The sequence below is a fragment of the Chiloscyllium plagiosum genome, unplaced genomic scaffold (assembly GCF_037043375.1).
Source record: "Chiloscyllium plagiosum isolate Xiang-an unplaced genomic scaffold, Cpla_swu_hap1 HiC_scaffold_21, whole genome shotgun sequence".
Classification (NCBI taxonomy): domain Eukaryota; kingdom Metazoa; phylum Chordata; class Chondrichthyes; order Orectolobiformes; family Hemiscylliidae; genus Chiloscyllium; species Chiloscyllium plagiosum.
This window is the reverse complement of record NW_028270159.1, coordinates 30,360,517-30,380,504: the sequence shown is the minus strand read 5'-3', so window position 1 is coordinate 30,380,504 and position 19,988 is coordinate 30,360,517. Positions and strand designations below refer to the sequence as shown.

At 39.8% G+C, this 19,988-nt stretch overlaps 1 protein-coding gene across 21 annotated transcripts in view; it reads right to left on the bottom strand.

Moving 5' to 3' along the window:
* LOC122564803 (uncharacterized) overlaps nucleotides 1-19,988 on the bottom strand; it is a 98,443-nt gene that overhangs the window by 51,760 nt on the left and 26,695 nt on the right. For 19 of the 21 annotated variants that reach the window (XR_015760720.1, XM_087998460.1, XM_087998459.1 and 16 more), the window contains 5 exons: nucleotides 16,748-16,831; nucleotides 13,841-13,927; nucleotides 13,647-13,730; nucleotides 2,419-2,475; nucleotides 23-121 (listed from right to left, as the gene is read on the bottom strand). Coding sequence is in view for 20 of the 21 variants with exons in the window: in XM_087998460.1 (XP_087854586.1) it covers nucleotides 23-121; nucleotides 2,419-2,475; nucleotides 13,647-13,730; nucleotides 13,841-13,927; nucleotides 16,748-16,831 (411 nt within the window). In the remaining variant the exon portion in view is untranslated. The remainder of the gene's footprint in view (nucleotides 1-22; nucleotides 122-2,418; nucleotides 2,476-13,646; nucleotides 13,731-13,840; nucleotides 13,928-16,747; nucleotides 16,832-19,988) is intronic. The other 2 variants (XM_087998463.1, XM_087998469.1) reach the window with 2 other exon arrangements.

Genomic DNA, 19,988 nt, shown 5'->3' with positions numbered 1-19,988 from the left:
AGTTTCAGTTTATGAGGCTTACTGGCAGGATTAGCTTTTTCCATCTTCATCATAATTGGCTTGAATCCTGACTCTGGATTAATTTCCCTTTGAGGACATAATCTTCTAAATCTATCTAAAACTTGGAAAAAAGATTTAAAGAGGTGTTAAAATAAAACAAACTGATAAGTATTAATACCAGCAAATGTTTCTGCACAAGCAGAAATTACTAGACAAAGAAATTCAACATTTCCTCTTTGTGTATTCTAGAGGAGATTAACATTTGGAAAAATAGATCTCCTAGCAACTTGCCAAAGAGTTTCTGTGAAATCAAAGCTTTTTTACTGGAAGCAAAAGAAAACAGCATTCCTGCTAATAAGTAAATAAGTGAAGTTAATTGGCAAAGGTTGCATGATTTTATTTTCAGTTCAACTTTATCTTAATTATATTGAAGGGCAATTAATGAATGAGTGAGTCACAATCTATCATGAGTTGATGCTTCAGATTATGACATGATCCTTGTTACTATTTCGTTAACACATAGAACATAAAACATTACAGCGCAGTACAGGCCCTTCGGCCCTCGATGTTGCACCAACCTGTCATACCAATCTGAAGCCCATCTAACCTACACTATTCTATGTACGTCCATATGCTTGTCCAATGACGACTTAAATGTACTTAAAAAGTTGGCAGATCTACTACCGTTGCAAGCAAAGCATTCCATACCCTTACTACTCTGAGTAAAGAAACTACCTCTGACATCTGCCCTATATCTATCACCCCTCAATTTAAAGCTACGTCCCTTTGTGTTTGACATCACCATTCTTGAAAAACGGCTCTCCCTGTCCACCCGATCTAACCCTCTGATTATTCTGTATGTCTCTATTAAGTCACCTCTCAACCTTCTTCTCTCTAATGAAAACAACCTCAAGTCCCTCAGCCTTTCCTCGTAAGACCTTCCCTCCATACCAGGCAACATCCTAGTAAATCTCCTCTGCACCCTTTCCAAAGATTCCACATCCTTCTTATAATGCGGTGATCAGAACTGTACACAATACTCCAAGTGCGGCCGCATTAGAGTTTTGTACAGCTGTAGCATAACCTCATGGTTCCGGAACTCGATCCCTCTATTAATAAAAGCTGATTCTGAAAGATACCAAGGGCTGCATTTTACCAGATACCAGCTATGTGTCATTTTAATGGAGTTTCATGAAGCTTTTCTCTCTGCTTGCCCTAGGTAGCTCTCTTAAGCACTTTTGCCATCAAAAACTCACCCCACCAACTATCTCATTGAAAGCTAGACCAATTTTCCCAAACAATGCAGGTGAAAGTGCTCACTATAGCTGGGATATTCTGAGATTCCTGCCACTGGCACCATCTTCGAACCCGAGTAGTATACCCAGTCAAGTGCTGACAGTTCAGGGTTGCCCCTCACTGTCAACATACTGGCACAGTTGACACAAACAAATGCTTCTCACAATGCTTCTCTTACAGAGGTGTCATAGTTTGCACTTACAACTGCACATTCCTCTCCCAGTCGCTATTTAAAGAACAGGCCACATAGCTCAGCTGTCCTTAGCTCACCCTCAGTCTCTCTTACAACCTTCTACAGCATTGCTACTCTTTCTCCAACGCCCATTACAGCCAAGCATCTTATCATTGTTCAATGATAGTGCCTCTCTTGATAGTGCCTAAACACTGTTTTTCACTATTCACTTTGCTAAATGAAATGCCTGACAATTTCAGACTCAACATCTCATACACTCTGGTTGATCGTAGCCATTTAAGAAGGAAGCTTTCCACCACTCTCTCAAGGAGTAATTAGGGATAGGAAACTAATGCCGGCCTAGCCAGCAATGTCCACAACCATAAGTGAAAAAAATAAAAAACATTATTTTGGTAATTAAGTAAATAGATCTGTTTTGCATTGCACACAGAAATCTATAGATCTTCCTTTGTTCTGAACTGTTAAACACAAAGGGAAGGAATTTGCACAATCTAAGGTTAAGATACTACTAAGAATATTTTTAATATCTTTATTATGCCTGAACAATCTTCCACATAATAGCCTGCAGAAGTGAGATGCTTCATATGCATAAGCCTCTCTCGATCGTGCCCAAACATTTTTCACTATTCACTTTGTTAATGAAATGCTTGACAATTTCAGACACATCATCAATTCTCTCAATGAGGCACCTGTGAAATCTGTGATTTGATGTAAAATTGTATGAGAAATGTACTTAAAGTTATTATTAATTATTTGCAACAGCAACGATTTGAAAATGTTTCATTTTAGTGATTTCAGTCTTTAAGTGATTGGGCCTTTCCTATCACATTCTTATCAGTAAGGGTTACAGTGAAATGTGTAGTCTTACAATGGCAGTTAGAGCAATACTGTATCATTGTACAAAGACTCTAAATCTCCGGGAATCTTACCTCCGATACTTTTACTAGCAGCATCAGGTCTAGAGCTGAAAGCGGTGACAAGTTCTCCTGTAGATAAAAAAAACGTTCATCATTTTAGTTTCATTGATCAACAGTCTGTGTTATATTTATGTGCAATAATTCATAAAATTCAACATTCAGGCAGTTCCGACAAATGAATTCTACCAATGCTAACAACAATACAAAGTACAAATCAGAATTAGACAGCCTTTCAGTCAAGAGGAAGATTTCTGCTATTATGTTATTTTATGGTAAAACTACAAACAATTCTTTAATTAAACTTCAGAAATGTTATCCCTTTAAATAACTGAAAATATATTTAGCACTTCTGGGTAACTATGAATCAATTTGAATCAATTCTAATTCTGGGAAACTGATGAACATTTCAACTCTCAGAACTTGACATCAATGAACAATGGAAATCATCTTGGAAAATATGAAATTTCTTGTTCTTCTAAAGAGGTTTTCTTTAAATAATTTTCCCCTTTTGTGACAAATGTTATTGAGAGGTTGATGCAATGTGAAATGATAGAAGGATGCTGTAGCACAGAAAAGAATTTGCCCTTTATGTCTTGCTTTTCACAACCACCGGATGTCTTGAAGCACTTCAGAGAGAATAAATTGTAGTTACTATTGCAATGTGGCAACTATTTCAGGACAGCAAGCTGCCACAATTATGATAATGACCAGATATTCTGATTTTCTAGTGTTGATTGAGGGATAACTATTGGCTATGATATCAGGATAACCCACCACATCTCATGATTTCAATTTAACATCTCATCCAAAAATGGTTCTTCTGACAGTACGGTACTCCTTCAGTACTGCACTAACACATGACCAATAATGTCAAACTTTCTCTCTCTTAAGAAGATGAAAATTTCACCCATTTGATATGGTGTGGATTATGGTATTGGTAGATGAATCAATTTAAGGGGAGGTGGTGACATAGTGGTGATGTCGCTAGACTAGTAATCCAAAGCTCTGGATAAATATTCTGAGGACATGGGTTCAAAACTATTGTGGCATCTGGTGAAAATTGAGTTCCATTAGAAACAAGAAGCCTGTTGAGTGGCAACCATGTAACCACTGTTGATTGTTGTAAAAACCCGTCTCGTTCACTAATGATTTTTAAGGAAAGAAATCTGCAAAATAAATTGATATGGTCTACATGTGAATCCCTATGCTCAGCAATACGGCTGACCCTCAGGATGGACAATAAATACTGGCCTTGTGATGCCTACGTCCCATGTAGGAATAAAATCAAATTGCTATAGATTCAATGAAATTCCAAGAATAGTATTTTAAATTTAATAAAGGCAATTATGAGGGGATGAAAGCATTTAACTGTACAAAGATGGTGACAGGTCACAGGCTTGGACAGAATATAAATAACAGCAAAGGATCACAAATATAATTGAATACAAAAGCAAAGAGGTTATGCTTCAATTGTACAAGGTATTGATGCAACCACAGCTGGAGAATTGCATATAGTATAGGTCTCTTTATTTACACAAAGATGTAAATGCATTAGGAACACTTCAGTGAAGGCTTACTAGACTAATGCCTGGAACGAGTGCATTGTCTTGAGAGGAAAGGTTGAACAGGTGAGAATTGTACCTACTGGAGTTTAGATGAATAAGTGGTGACTTGGTCAGAAGGGTTTCCACAGGATAGTTGTGGAAAGAACGTTTCGTCTTGTGAGAAAATCTAGAACTGGGGACCACTGTTTAAAAATAACAGGTCGCCCATTTAAAAAATAGTCTTTGGAGCTCTTCCTCAGTAGAAACAGACTCTTTGAATATTTTTAATGGAGAGATAAAGAATTTGTGATAAAACAAGAAGGCGAAAGGTTAACAGAGAAAGCAGGAACATGGAGTTATCAGATCAGTCATCATCTTATTCTTCATCACAGCAGACTCAAAGGGCCAAGTTGCCTACTCCTGCTCTTAATTCATATATTTATATGTGTTACAGCAACCCTGAAACAAGTCCACACTGACCCTCCGAAGAGTAACCCACCCAGACCCATTCCCTTACGTTTTGCCCTGACTAAATGCACCTAACCTACACATCCCTGAACACTACAGGCAATTTTGCACGCCCAATTCACCTAACCTGCACATCTTTGGACTGTGGGAGGAAACCGGAGCACCAGGATGAAACCCACGCAGACACGGGGCGAATGTGCAAACTCCACACAGACAGTTGCCAGAGGCTGGAGTCAAACCCAGGTCCCTGGCGCTGTGAGGCAGCAGTGCTAACCACTGAGCTACCATGCCGCCCCTGAAACCTATAGCAACCCTGAAACCCAATTTAATTTTTGCAGTTATAGAACTGGAATTCACTTGCTGTCCTTCAATAGTACACACTGGTATATATTGTTTCTTGAAATTTGATTTAGTCAAGTTCAACATTACACATCTAGTTTTTATTTTTAATTTATTGATCTATAATAGTACAATGTCCAAAGCTACTATTAGACAGGATTTGAGGTGGTAATTGTATGACTTTGATGCAAAATGTCAATCAAGTTAGATAAGCCAAAACATCTGTAATGGCCATGCAATCATGTTTCACAGACTATATTCAAAACAACATGCCAAAGAAGAAAGCTCTTCCTTCTAAATGTTCTTTGCACTCGCTCCACCCCGTATCACACTCCTCAGACTTGCTCTGCACCAATTTCACCTCCAAATTCAACTGCATGAAACCTTCTAGATTGCACAAAAACCAGAATTTCAAGCGTTTCCTTGAGCAGTGAGAATCCATTCTCTCACTCAGTCCTTAAAAGTTTTTTGACAGCTACTTCTCTATCCAACTCTAGATGATACAAAAACGTTATGGTGAGCTTTCAGCTTATATCAGTGCCAAATATAAAAAGGTTAATAAACCTCAATAGTGTTTGCCATCGAAATTCAAGATGTGATCAGCCAATACACATTCCAAGGAAAGTACTGTATATGATTTTGAAATGATGGCGTTCTCCAACATTGTCCTTCTTTGTGGCAGAAACTTAAGGGGTGGGCGATGCTGGTTTTTTATATAAAGAAAACCCTTGGAACTGATATGGTGCATCACTTAGATAGTGTCGTATAATCTGCTCAATGTCCATCCATGGAACTCAGTGTTGATCAACCAAGTTGACCAGATGGTGGTATTGATGGGTGACGTTTTGGTAAACAAACCAGTATATTGCTGCATTATTTCACGTAACATTCAAGATGAGAACCTGGGAACTTCTGAAGTAAAAAATGTCCTTTTGAAATTACAGCCATTAATATTCACAGTTGAGTTTTGCTTGGTTGAACTAACCACAAGGCTCAGTTTATGCTTTAATTGTTGTTGGTGGGCGGCATGGTGGCACAGTGGTTAGCACTGCTGCCTCACAGCGCCGGAGACCCGGATTCAATTCCCACCTCAGGCGATTGACTGTGTGGAGTTTGCACATTCTCCCCGTGTCTGCGTGGGTTTCCTCCGGGTGCTCTGGTTTCCTCCCACAGTCCAAAGATGTGCAGGTCAGGTGAATTGGCCATGCTAAATTGCCTGTAGTGTTAGGTAAAGGGGTAAATGTAGGGGAATGGGTGGGTTGCGCTTCGGCGGGTCGGTGTGGACTTGTTGGGCTGAAGGGCCTGTTTCCACACTGTAATGTAATCTAATCTACTCTTGGATTAAATATTTTTCAATAATTTTGAAATCATTATAGAGTCATAGAGATGTACAGCATGGAAACAGATCCTTCGGTCCAACCTGTTCATGCCGACCAGATATCTCAACCCAATCTAGTCCCACCTGCCAGCACCCAGCCCATATCCCTCCAAACCCTTCCTATTCATATACCCATCCAAATGCCTCTGAAATGTTGCAATTGTACCAGCCTCCACCACATCCTCTGGCAGCTCATTCCATACACGTACCACCCTCTGTGTGAAAAAGTTGCCCCTTAGGTCTCTTCTTTATCTTTCCCCTCTCACCTTAAACCTATGCCCTCAAGTTCCCCAACCCCAGGGAAAAATTTATCCTATCCATGCCCCTCAATTTTGTAAACCTCTATAAGGTCACCCCTCAGCCTCCAATACTCCAGGGAAAACAGCCCTAGCCTGTTCAGCTTCTCCCTGTAGCTCAAATCGTCCAACCCTGGCAATATCCTTGTAAATCTTTTCCGAACCCTTTCAAGTTTCACAACATCTTTCCGATAGGAAGGAGACCAGAATTGCATGCAATATTCCAACAGTGGCCTAACCAATGTCCTGTACAGCCGCAACATGACCTCCCAACTCCTGTACTCAATACTCTGACCAATAAAGGAAAGCATACCAAACACCTTCTTCACTATCCTATCTACCTGCGACTCCACTTTCAAGGAGCTATGAACCTGCACTCAAAGGTCTCTTTTTTCAGCAACACCCCCTATGAACTTACCATTAAGTGTATAAGTCCTGCTAAGATTTGCTTTCCCAAAATGCAGCTACCCGCATTTATCTGAATTAAACTCCATCTGCCACTTCTCAGCCCATTGGCCCATCTGGTCAAGATCCTATTGTAATCTGAGGTAACCCTCTTCGCTGACCACTACACCTCCAATTTTGATGTCATCTGCAAAACTTACTAACTGTAGCTCTTATGCTTGCATCCAAATCATTTATATAAATGACAAAAAGTAGAGGGCCCAGCACCGATCCTTGTGGCACTCCACTGGTCACAGGCCTCCAGTCTGAAAAACAACCCTCCACCACCACCCTCTGTATTCTACCTTTGAGCCAGTTCTGTATCCAAATGGCTAGATCTCCCAGTATTCCATGAGATCTAACCTTGCTAATCAGTCTTCCATGAGGAACCTTGTTGAATGCCTTACCGAAGTCCATATAGATCACATCTACTGCTCTGCCCTCATCAATCTCATTTGTTACTTCTTCGAAAAACTCAATCAAGTTTGTGAGACATGATTTCCCATGCACAAAGCCATGTTTGACTATCCCTAATCAGTCCTTGCCTTTCCAAATACATGTACATCCTGTCCCTCAGGATTCCCTCCAACAACTTTCCCACCACTGAGGTCAGGCTCACCAATACATAGTTCCCTGGCTTGTCTTTACCGCCCTTCTTAAACAGTGGCACCACGTTTGCCAACCTCCAGTCTTCCGGCACCTCACCTATGACTATCGATGATACAGGTATCTCAGCAAGAGGCCCAGCAATCACTCCTCTAGCTTCCCAGAGTTCAAGGGTACACCTGATCAGCTCCTGGGGATTTATCCACCTTTAACCGTTTCAAGACATCCAGCACTTCCTCCTCTGTAATCTGGACATTTTGCAAGATGTCACCATCTATTTCCCTACAGTCTATATCTTCCATATCCTTTTCCACAGTAAATACTGATGCAAAATATTCATTTAGTATCTCCCCCATTTTCTGTGGCTCCACACAGCCTTGCTGATCTTTGAGCGGCCCTATTCTCTCCGTAGTTAGCCTTTTGTCCTTAATATATTTGTAAAAACCCTTTGGATTCTCCTTAATTCTATTTGCCAAAGCTATCTCATGTCCCCGTTTTGCCCTCCTGATTTCCCTCTTAAGTATACTCCTACTTTCTTTATACTCTAAGGATTCACTCGATCTATCCTGTCTATACCTGACATATGCTTCCTTCTTTTTCTTAACCAAACCCTCAATTTCTTTAGTTATCCAGCATTCCCTCTACCTACCAGCCTTCCCTTTCACCCTGACAGGAATATACTTTCTCTGGATTCTTGTTATCTCATTTCTGAAGGCTTCCCATTTTCCAGCCGTCCCTTTACCTGCGAACATCTTCCTCCAATCAGTTTTCGAAAGTTCTTGCCTAATACCGTCAAAATTGGCCTTTCTCCAATTTAGAACTTCAACTTTTAGATCTGGTCTATCCTTTTCCATCACTATTTTAAAACAAATAGAATTATGGTCGCTGGCCCCAAAGTGCTCCCCCACTGACACCTCAGTCACCTGCACTGCCTTATTTCCCAAGAGTAGGTCAAGTTTTGCACCTTCTCTAGTAGGTACATCCACATACTGAATCAGAAAATTGTCTTGTACACACTTAACAAATTCATCTCTATCTGAACCCATAACACAATGGCAGTTCCAGTCGATGTTTGGAAAGTTAAAATCCCTTACCATAACTACCCTGTTATTCTTACAGATAGCTGAGATCTCCTGACAAGTTTGTTTCTCAATTTCCCTCTGACTACTGGGGGGTCTATAATACAATCCCAATAAGGTGATCACCCCTTTCTTATTTCTCAGTTCCACCCAAATAACTTCCCTGGATGTATTTCCGGGAATACCCTCCCTCAGCACAGCTGTAATGCTATCCTTTATCAAAAATGCCACTCCCCTTCCTCTCTTGCCTCCCTTTCTATCCTTCCAGTAGGATTTGTATTCTGGAACATTAAGCTGCTGGTCCCACCCATCCCTGAGCCATGTTTCTGTAATTGCTATGATATCCCAGACCCATGTTCCTAACCATGCCCTGAGTTCATCTGCCTTCCCTGTTAGGCCCCTTGCATTGAAATAAATGCAGTTTAATTTATTAGTCCTACCTTGTCCCTGCCTGCCTTGACTGTTTGACTCACTTCTGTTCTCAGCTGTACCTGTCTCAGATCGATCTCTTTCCTCACTATCTCCCTGGATCCCACCCGTCACCTTACTAGTTTAAATCCTCCCAAGCAGTTCTAGCAAATTTCCCTGCTAATATATTAGGTCCCCGTCCAATTTAGATGCCATCCGTCCTTCTTGTACAGGTCACTTCTACCCCAAAAGAGATTCCAATGATCCAAAAATGTGAATCCTTCTCCCATACACCAGCTCCTCAGCCATGCATTCATCTGCTCTCTCCTCCTATTCCTGCCCTCACTAGCTCATAGCACTGGGAGTAATCCAGATATTACTACTCTCAAGGACCTCCTTTTTAAATTTCTGCCTAACTCTTTGTAATCTCCCTTCAGAATCTCAACCTTTTCCCTTCCTATGTCATTGGTTCCAATGTGGACAATGACCTCCTGCTGGCCCCTCTCCCCCGTGAGAACATTCTGCACCCTCTCTGAGACATCCTTGATCCTGGCACCAGGGAAACAACACACCATTCTGCTTTTTCTCTGCTGGCCACAGAAACATCTGTCTACAGAATCCCCTAACACAATTGATCTCTTGGAAGCCGACGTACACCTCATTGCATTAGAGCCAGTCTCAATACCAGAAACTTGGCTGTTCATGCTACATTTCCCTGAGAATCCATCACCCCCTACATTTTCCAAAACAGCATACCTGTTTGAAATGGGTATATCCACAAAAGACTCCTGCACTAGCTGCCTACCTCTCTTACCCTTCCTGGAGTTAACCCATCTATGTGACTGTATCTGAGACTTTCCCCCCTTCCTGTAACTGCCATCCATCACATACTGTTGCAAATTCCTCATCGCTTCTATCTGTCTCTGCAATCGATCCACTTGATCTGATAAGATTCGCATCCAACAGCATTTATGGCAGTTATAATCCGCAGTAACCCTTAAACTCTCTTTAAACTCCCACATCTGACAAGTACATATCACTGCAAAGGCCATTTTTGCTCCTTCACAATCTACAGACCCAGAAAATAACACAGTCTTATTCCTCTACAAACACTGCCCCAGGTTAAATAAATAGGTATGGCTTATATTTTAAGTTTAATCAAGAGACTTATCTCCAAAAACATATAATCAAAAAGCACCCACTGTACTCACTAATACAGCCTTTCTATTGGACAGACTTAAAACAACAATTAACTTATCTGATTCTGTGCTGTGAACTTCGCCCAACAGTTCCTCCAAGATTAGTTGTGAATTTCACTGTTTGTTAATTTTCCCAGATGCACTCCGATGTCCAGCGATACACGAATTTAAACAGCAAAGGCGGTAACTGTGCAGGTTCTCTCTCTCTCCTGTACTGTTCTCACCATGATAAGTGAGGAATTAAATAATAATCTGTTTAAACATCATTAGTTGCAAAATGCTTTCTGTAAGGAAGAATAGCCAATGGCCCAGGTCAAAAATAAAATCAACAACATGATGTTTTTATGGTTGTTTTTGGGGCTCAAGCTAGTGTAAACTCAAACTAACAAATAAGAAAATGCTTTGAAGGACAGAGTTTTTATACAAGGACAGAGTTATGTTTTAAAATAGTTTAGTTTTGCAACTTAAGAGTATGTTAATTTTGTATGGTGGTGATTTTAAGCTTTATGCATTTTGCTGCATTGTGCTGTATGGTATTCTGTCACTTAAGTATGGTAATGCAATATGATTCTTGCTCATTTTTGAAGAACAAAAGAAGTCTGTATGGCCTTTGTAAACCACCCAAGTTAACTATTTCAGGTATCAATAGTTATTGTGGCGTCACCAATGGTTCTTTTAACTAAAAAATACTGATAGGCTTTAGAATATTCTCTGAAAGATTACTCTATTAATGCCACCCAGCTCGGTAGAGATCTTTGAAGTTGGTAAGCTAAGAAGAAGCTGTACAACAGATATGTGATTGACATTTCAAGGAACAAATCAGGAGTGGTGGTAAGTGATATCAGGTAGATTAGGTTACTTACAGTGTGGAAACAGGCTCTTCGGCCCAACAAATCCATACCGACCTTCCGAAGAGCAACCCATCCAGACCCATTCCCTACATTTACCCCTTCACATAATACTGCCAGCAATTTAGCGTGGACAATTCACCTAACCTGCACATTTTTGGACAGTGGGAGGAAACCGGAGCACCCGGAGAAAACCCACGCAGACACGGGAAGAATGTGCATACTCCACACAGTTGCCTGAGGCGGGAATTGAACCCGGGTCTCTGGCGCTGTGAGGCAGCAGTGCTAACCACTGTGCCACCCAATGATGATCATCACTTTTGCAAAAACAAATCAAGAATCTGTCAGAGGCTGTTGAGATTGATCATGTGCTGTCCAAATGACAAGCCCATTAAAAGCTCAGGATACCTTTGGTCATGTAATGGCCACCAATGGTGACTCTTAGTGGTTTGGTGCAGTCAAAAAAACTGAAAACAAAAAGGAAAACTTCCAGAAGAGATCAAGAGGGGTGTGCTTAATCAGCCAGAAACTGCAAGCGAGCATTCCACTGAGATCTGACTGAATCCACTGGTTTCATTGTGTTTTCTTTTGTATATTTTAACAAACAATAAACTGTTAGGAAACCTCTGAAAATAACTTTCTTGAAAAAGTCTCGTCAGGACTGGTAAACGTTTTGACTGGCTTTCTCAACTTGACTAATTCTAATTGACTTAAATCTTGCAATTAAAGTTAAAGTGAGGGTTGCAATGTTGCTGCACAGTATTCTTAATTGTTATACCTATGCAAACTAAATGCAATAACTAAGGTGCATCCTATAAGTGAGCACCAGTTTTCTTAATTGGGTTGTATTTGTGTGAACTGATTTTTACCTCTGAAACATGCCTTTTCTTTTAAATCAACCTGTTCAGAAATGTTATAACACATATCTGGGTTATAACCTACACTTTGAACCTACACCTTCTGACCCAGAAGTAGGAACACTATCACTCACAAGAACCCACAAGTGCAGAGATAGGATATGAAACAGAAGTTCCCTATGGAAATGGATGTAAATAGATCTTCTTCATTGAGAATATGAAGTATGACACTATACTATCATTGATTAAAAAACAGGAATTCATTAAATTTGCATAAGTAAGCATTAATATGGTTGAAGTAGCCATTGTCCTCAGAATGGACTCAGGTTGTGGTGAAGCTTCTCTCATCCTATCCACTCCTCAAATTTGACTTGTACAGTACTATTAAAACATTAACTTAAACTTCCAAGTATACTTATTTCTGGTATCTGAAGTGAAGTTTAATGACAACTAGTATAATCAACATTACAGAGATTCTTGAGCATTGCAATCACATTAAGTGTTGAATATTTCACCACCACAATCTGTAGATGATTACAAAGATGAGAGCTCAGTAGATGATCTACTCATTGCACAGTACCAATCCTCTGCCCTATTCTCATAACCTCAAACTTGACATGGCTGGTCCAATACAACATCTGAAAACTGACTTTCCCCTTACACCCCACCACCCTAAAATATGTTTAGTGGAGGAATTCTTTATAGTGGAGAGCTATCTTTTATCTGAGAGTATCCAGCACTTATAAGGCATACATTTAACATACTGCTTGTCATCCCAGGCCGAGACAATATCCAGCTGCAATAACAGAGCACAGATTGCTTCACTATCCAGGGCTCTGTGAATATCAAACATTGTAGAATTTTGAGCAAATACCCTCACACTTCACATCATTAGACACAAAAGGCAATTTATAAAACAGCTTAAAGATGCATTAGCCAATGACACATTTGTGACATTGGAGCTGTGATTTTTCTTTAATTCACTCACTTGACTGTCCTCTTGGTATAACTTTGACCAAGGTATAAAACCAGTAAGTGGAAATTTTCTTTATGAACCCCCCTGATTAACTTCAGTTATGTCAGGCTCGTCAATGGCAAAATCTGCTTAAATGTTGAGGCAGTTACTCTGATTTGCTATGGCATTCCAGGCTTATACCTGTGTCTGGATTGAAGCAATGATGAGGTCAAAATACAAGTGTTTTCTTGAGATGGTTCCTGTGTTAGAGGGTCTCTCTAAATTCAAGTTGCTGTAAATTCTTTAACTGTTCATATGGCTTTCAAATCATAGATAGTAACATGGGAAGCATCACAATCTGAGATGATGAAATCATTTTCTATTAAAGAGACTAATCAAATAATAAAGGTGAAGAAAAGACTTTAATCACTAACATCTTCCAGTTCTGACGAGGCACCATGGACCTGAAAGATTCTCATTTTTCATCAGTGCAGCCTGATTTACTGAGCAGTCACTAGCATTTTCCAATCGTATTCCCAGCTTTTGCAGTGGAAGGAAGCCAATCAGGCCAGAGTGATAGATTATGCAAATTTACCCAAGATCATTTTCAGTCCCTTTACACATGTCGTCATAATTCCTTCAATTTTTTTTGTTCTGTAGAAACCTCACTCTCTTCCTCTCCTTCCACAGTCACAGGAGTACCAGAACAAATAATTTATTCCAGTCACCGGCACTGTTGGTGTTAAGAGGCCTGCACCTTTAATTGGAAGCATACTTTCAATGTAAGTACATTACATCAGGATGTATCTGACCGCTCACCTTTTGTTTCATGATCTCTTCTATGCTTCCAGAAACTAGACATGTACTTGTACCTTTTACCACAAATGTTACAAACCATGTCATCTAGAAAGGAAACAGGTTTCTGAATTATTGAAGTAATCTAACAAAATGGGAAACATTTTAACATGTAATAAGGGTAGACAGCAATTCACAATCAAAAGCTTGTTTTTAACCTGAATGATGGTTTTGAATTTGACTGTCCACTATTGGGGAATCCTGTAAAGCAGTGAATTGGTAAACAGTAGGCAATTCAGAACTACCTGCAAAAGACAATTAATAAAAAAAAAAGAAAATTGCAATTCATTTTACAGCACCAACAAACATATCATAAAAAATGTTATTTCTAATCTGTAATACATTTCCTGCCTTTCATATTTTGTAAACCGGCACTGTGCACATTTCTTGGTCAACGAGATTGATTGCAACAAGGAGGATAGCCTAAGGTCATTACTATAGCAAGCTCCAGGAACTGTACCAGCTGTCCTTTGGGCAGTGAGTTTCCACAATGCATCAGACTCCAGATTAGGCTTAAATCACTGAGCTTGCTCCATGCAGGAGGAAGGGCATTTATTCTGCCACTACTACAGATCTTTTCAGTTTGGTAAGTAATGATCAAGGGTACTTCATGAGGACCATTTTATTGCCCTTATTTGAGGAATGGTATTAGAATAGGTATTTTAAATGATAGAATGGAGTATCATTATTCTTATTTTGAGCAAAACTGAATAAACCACTTCATGGGCAAATATTACACTGTCCTTCATAGATTTATTCTGGAAGAATTAGATGTCTTCTTAATGATTTTTAGTTCCTGAAAGTTTATTACTGTTCCTTTTCTTTCTCAGGCTGATAATTGTAATCCCAAAGCAGTCTTTCACAGTATTACTCAAGGTCTTCACTCGAGCACAAGCTAGGCAAATTTTAAGTCCTCATGATTTGGTCTTTTCAGTTCCTGAATGAACTTCCACCCACATTTTGGTGTGCTGAACCATAAACACATTCATCCTTCTGCCACACACAGGCACTTTCAGATGCTAGTAGACTACCTGCATCTGAGAGTTTTCCCAGAATATCTTAGAAATTCTCTCTCTCAAAGCCTATTTCCCTGGCAAACTGAATCATATTGGACTTGCATCCAGGTAGGCAGGCTGAGTAATTACACTTGAGACCACCAAATCTCTTTAATCTTGGAAATAAATTAACAGTTTAAACAATGATTTGGATGAGAATATAGAAGGCATGAGGAGTACATTTGCAGATAACACCAAAATTGGTGGCATAGTAGACAGGCAGATGCTGGAGATCAGAGTAGAGAAGTGTGGCGCTGGAAAAGTCAGTCAAGCAGAAGGGCTTATGCCCAAAACATCTGCTCCTCAGTTGCTGCCTTGCTCGCTGTGCTTTTCCAGCACCACACTTTTTGGCATAGTAGACAGCGAAGGAGGTTTTCTAAGATTTCAAAGGGGTCTTGATCAAATGGATTAATAGTCTGAAAAATGGCAGATGGAGTTCAATGTGAATAAATGCGAGGCATCGCATTTTGGCACGACCAACAGAGGTAGGACTTATATAATTAATGGTAGGGCCTTGGGTACTGTTGTAGAGCAGATGGATTTAGGGGTTCAGGTACATAATTCTTTGAAGTTGCAGGTAGACAGGGTGGTTAAAAAGACATTTAACATTCTTGCTTTCCTTGCTCAGTTCTTTGAGTATATAGGAGTTGGAAATTCATGTTGAGGTTGTACAGGACATTGGAGTATTGTGTCCAGTTGTGGTCGCCCAGTTATAGGAAGGGTATTATTAAGCTGGACAGGGTTCAGACGAGATTTACCATGATGTTGCCGGGTTTGGACAATTTGATTTATAAAGAAAGACTGTTTAGGCTGGAACATTTCTCACTGGAGTGTAGGAGGTAGAGAGGTGACCTTTTGAAGCTTATGAAATCTTGAATGGTATAGATAGGCCTTAATGGTAGTTGTCTTTTCCCTAGAATAAGGGAACTTCAAAACTAAAGGGCACAGTTTTAAGGTGAGAGGAGAGACATTTAAAAAAGACAAGTGGGGTAACTTTTTTTTTAAACACAGTGGGTGGTTCACGTGTGGAATGAACTTCCTGAGGAAGTGGTGAATGTGGACACAATTACAACATTTTAAAGACATTTATGGGCATAGGTTTAGGGTGAGAGGGGAATGATATAAAAGACCTAAGGGGCAACCTTTTCACGCAGAGGGTGGTATGTGTATGGAATGAGCTGCCAGAGGAAGTGAAGGCTGGTACAATTGCAACATTTAAAAGGCATTTGGATGGGTATATGAATAGGAAGAGTTTGGAGGGAAATGGGCCGGGTGCTGGCAGATGGGACTAGATTAGGTTGGGATACCTGGTCAGCATGGACGAGTTGGACCAAAGGGTCTGTTTCCATGCTGTACATCTCTATGACTCTATGATATTTGGATAAGTACATGAATAGGAAAGGTTTGGAGGGATATGGACCAGGAGCAGGCAGTTGGGACTAGTTTAGTTTGGGATTATGCTCGGCATGGACTAGTTGGACCAAAAGAGTCTATTTCTGTGCTGTATGACAGTATAACTGTTAACATCCTGATATTTGCGACACTCTTCTAGGACTGCGGAGGTTCTTAGTCTAACCACTGCTAGCAACTAAGCTACTGTCATTATTTCCAAGAGTGAACACTTTACAGCTTCTTCTCTGTAAAACAATCGGGACCTCCTTTCATCTCTAATAATCAAACCACCCAGACATGTTGCCAGGCAGACTTTAGAAGAGGTCACATGACCCATTCCTTCAATTTACCCTAAATTTAAAGACACAGTCACAAGAATAATAATAATAATAATAGTAACAAATGCACACTTACAATGCAAGTTTATTTGATGCAAAACAAAGATTTTTGTATTGCAAATTCATCAAAATAACACTAAACCTTCAATGTCAAGTAGACTTAGGATTTGGCTTAATGTTATACTCTAAATTAGAAATGCAGGTACAGATCTGTTCCAAAGATAGCATAAGAAAATGTTTGCCAATATTATTTCAAAGCTTTATCAGCTTCTTACTGTACCTGACCACAGGACTGGTCCAGATTCTTTAATCTTTTGGTTAACTGCAGTACATCCCCAATCCCGATTGTCTCCATTCACATTTTCTGCAATAGAAAACGGAGTTTCAGATATATTTCAAGTTAAATAGTTATAATTCCTGAAGTAAATGTACCTTAAACCCAGAGCAATCAGCAACTTCTGAATCTCTGCAGCTCTTAACTAGAGTTCTTCAAAGATTTGGCAAACTAATCATGAAGGTGATTTTAGAACTTCTAATTTGGTTGTGTTTATTTTCCTTTGAGAACAGAAATGGCAATGAAAACAAACAGTGATCCATTAATCAAATAGAGGCTTTGTGATGCCACGTTTTTATCAGACCAAAACTTTGACATAGAGGGAGCAGATGAGAGAAAACAACCAAAAAGTTGTTGGGTTTTTGTTTTGACCTGCAAGCTACAATGGGAAAACTTAGCAACATTAAACTGCTGAAATTTTTTTTTATTAAGAAAAAATCTTCTGTGCTCCAGAATAACTTATTTGTGCCAAATCTAAATAATCTGTTCATTCAGCGTGAAGCGCTGATGACAGTAGATTATAAATATTTCAGAGATAAATGCTACAGTAACATCATTCCACAATTAATGGCATCACCTTGGCCTGCAAGTTCCTTTTCCGTTTGAAAGGTACGTTTTAATTTGTACTGGAATTACTGGAATAAATCATACTAATAAGACAGACTACATTAAACTTGCATTAGTTTCAACCAACTCTTTCCCTTTAATGAAGCGTAAACTCATCTTCAATATAGGAAGCCCCTCAGTTCTTTGAAATAACATACTTGACACATGCACCTTATTTTAAAAGAATTACCTGCTAACAACTGATTCAACTATCTAGGATTATTTACTAAAACATCATGTCTGATATTGGACTGAAATATGACACAGATCTTACTTCAGTGGGAAGATAATGACACCGTGGTATCTTACAGTATATATTGAGCATTTTTGATGGCAAAAATCAAAACCAATTTCAAAATAATATGGAAATTGATGTGCTACTGTTCAAACCAGTCATTTATTAATTCACAAGTTCTTAAATTTACACATTTTCATTGAAAAATATTATTCAATTAGTTGCATTCCTCAGCCTTTTATTTGCTGTTCTCACATCCAAAGTACATTTTCTCCATATTGTACAGAGCAAGTGCATATTCTCAGCCCTCACATAGCTTTAGCTGTCCTTCTCCCCCCATTTTTCACAGCAGGATGGAGTTAGATATTTCCTGGGCATTTTTCATCGCTACAATAAAGATGGCTAGAAATAATCCAGAGTGCTGAGACAGATTCTACTACTGTTAAGATGATCAGATTTTGCATCTTGGGATTCTGCTTTCAGTTAACATTTAGACTGGATTCTGCAGACTCAGGGACCTGAATCTTCTATGCAGCTGCAATGCTGGGCACATACAAACATGTTTGTGTGCAGCACCTGTCACCATTCCACATTTCTCCCATGATCTTCCAACCTCATTTGTCAAAGAAACATGCAGCAGCCCTGGAGAACATTACTGAAGCAGAGTGGGAGTTGGAAAAGAGGTAACACACCTCTGTTTACCAATTGCCATATGAGCTCCAGTCTTTTAGGTGGGTTGTGGAAGTAGACAGGGATGAGTCAGTTTTGTTGTTACTGAGGTGTTAGACCAGGTTTTACACCAGTGCTTCCAAAACGTTTTTTCTACTATAACACCATTTCAAGGCTTGAAATTGTCACCACTTCAGTGAGAGTGAAAGGGCAAGGGATTATTAGATTAAGAGCAAGGCTGTTGTAACTCCTAATCACGGCAGCTATTATTGTCACAGATCTTGAGGCCCTAAGACCTTTGCTTACAAATCCACTTGGGAGTTCTCATTGTAAACCATCTAATATTTTATGATTAATTACACAGGTAAGAATTGCAGAGCTTCCCCCCCCCCCCCCCCAAGGTCTCTGTCTCTAAAGTCTTTAAGATATTCACGGAGGGTCCCAGGGAGCAGGAAAATTATCAATCAGAAGTTTAAACTTCCCAAGCAATTTCCACAGAGGTCTCTACACTTCCATTATTTCCTGAAACACAGTTTTGGTCACATAAGAAACAGGAGCAGAAGTAGGCCATTCAGCCCTCAAGCCTGTACTGCTATTCTATAATATCATGGCTGATAAAATAGGAAATCCCAGTGTTCATCAAAATCACTGCATCTGCACAGGGGCAGCACAGTAGCTCAATGGTTACCACTACTGCCTCTCAGCACCAGGGACCCAGGTTTGATTCCAGCCTCGGGCAATTGTCTGTGTGGAGCTTGCACATTCTCCCAGTATCTGCATGGGTTTCTTCCCACAATCTAAAGATATGCAGTGAGGCGAATTGGCCATGCTAAATTGCCCATAGTGTTTAGGGGGGTGTAGGTTAGGTGCATTAGTTAGGGATAAATGTAGGGTAGGGGAATGATTCTGGATGGGATACTCTTCGAAAGGTCAGTATGAACTTGTACTGTAGGGATTCTATGAGATTATATCAAGGCATCATTGCTAAATGGGTGGGTCCTCTTTATTAACTCTTCATTCAACTTGACATGGAATTTATACAAAGATTGATACCAAATTAGTTATAAACCTTTATACCACAGAATGCCAAGCAGAGCTTGATGAAATGAATTTACTGCTTCTGTCTAGATTGCATTTTTCTGTGTTTATGTTCCATTGACGTTGGCTAACATCTGTACCTTGTTCAGTGGCCACTGGTTATGCTTAAGCTTAGACTGAGAGAGCCAACACTTATTATGAGGAATGTTTGAGGACTCTGTCTATACTCGGAGTTAGAAGGATGAGGGGGGATTGAATTGAAGCTTACAGAATACTGAATGGCCAGTTCAGAGTGGACATTGGGAAAACGTTTCATTAGCAGGAGAGACAAGGACCCACAGGCACAGCCTTCAAGTAAAGATAAGGCCCTTTAGAATGAAGATGAGGAGAAACTTCTTCAGCCAGAGAGGTAAATCTATGGAACTCACTGCTGCAAAAACCCAGGGTATATTTGAGAGCGAGAGAACGAGAGCGGGAGAGGGAGAGGGAGAGGGAGACCTAATTGTCAAGGGGACCAAAAGGTTACAGGGAGAAAGCAGGAGAACAGGGTTGAGAAACTTATCAGCCAAAATTAAATAGTGGAGCAGACTTGATGTGCTGAATGGCCTAATTTCTGCTTCTATGCTTTATGTTCTTATT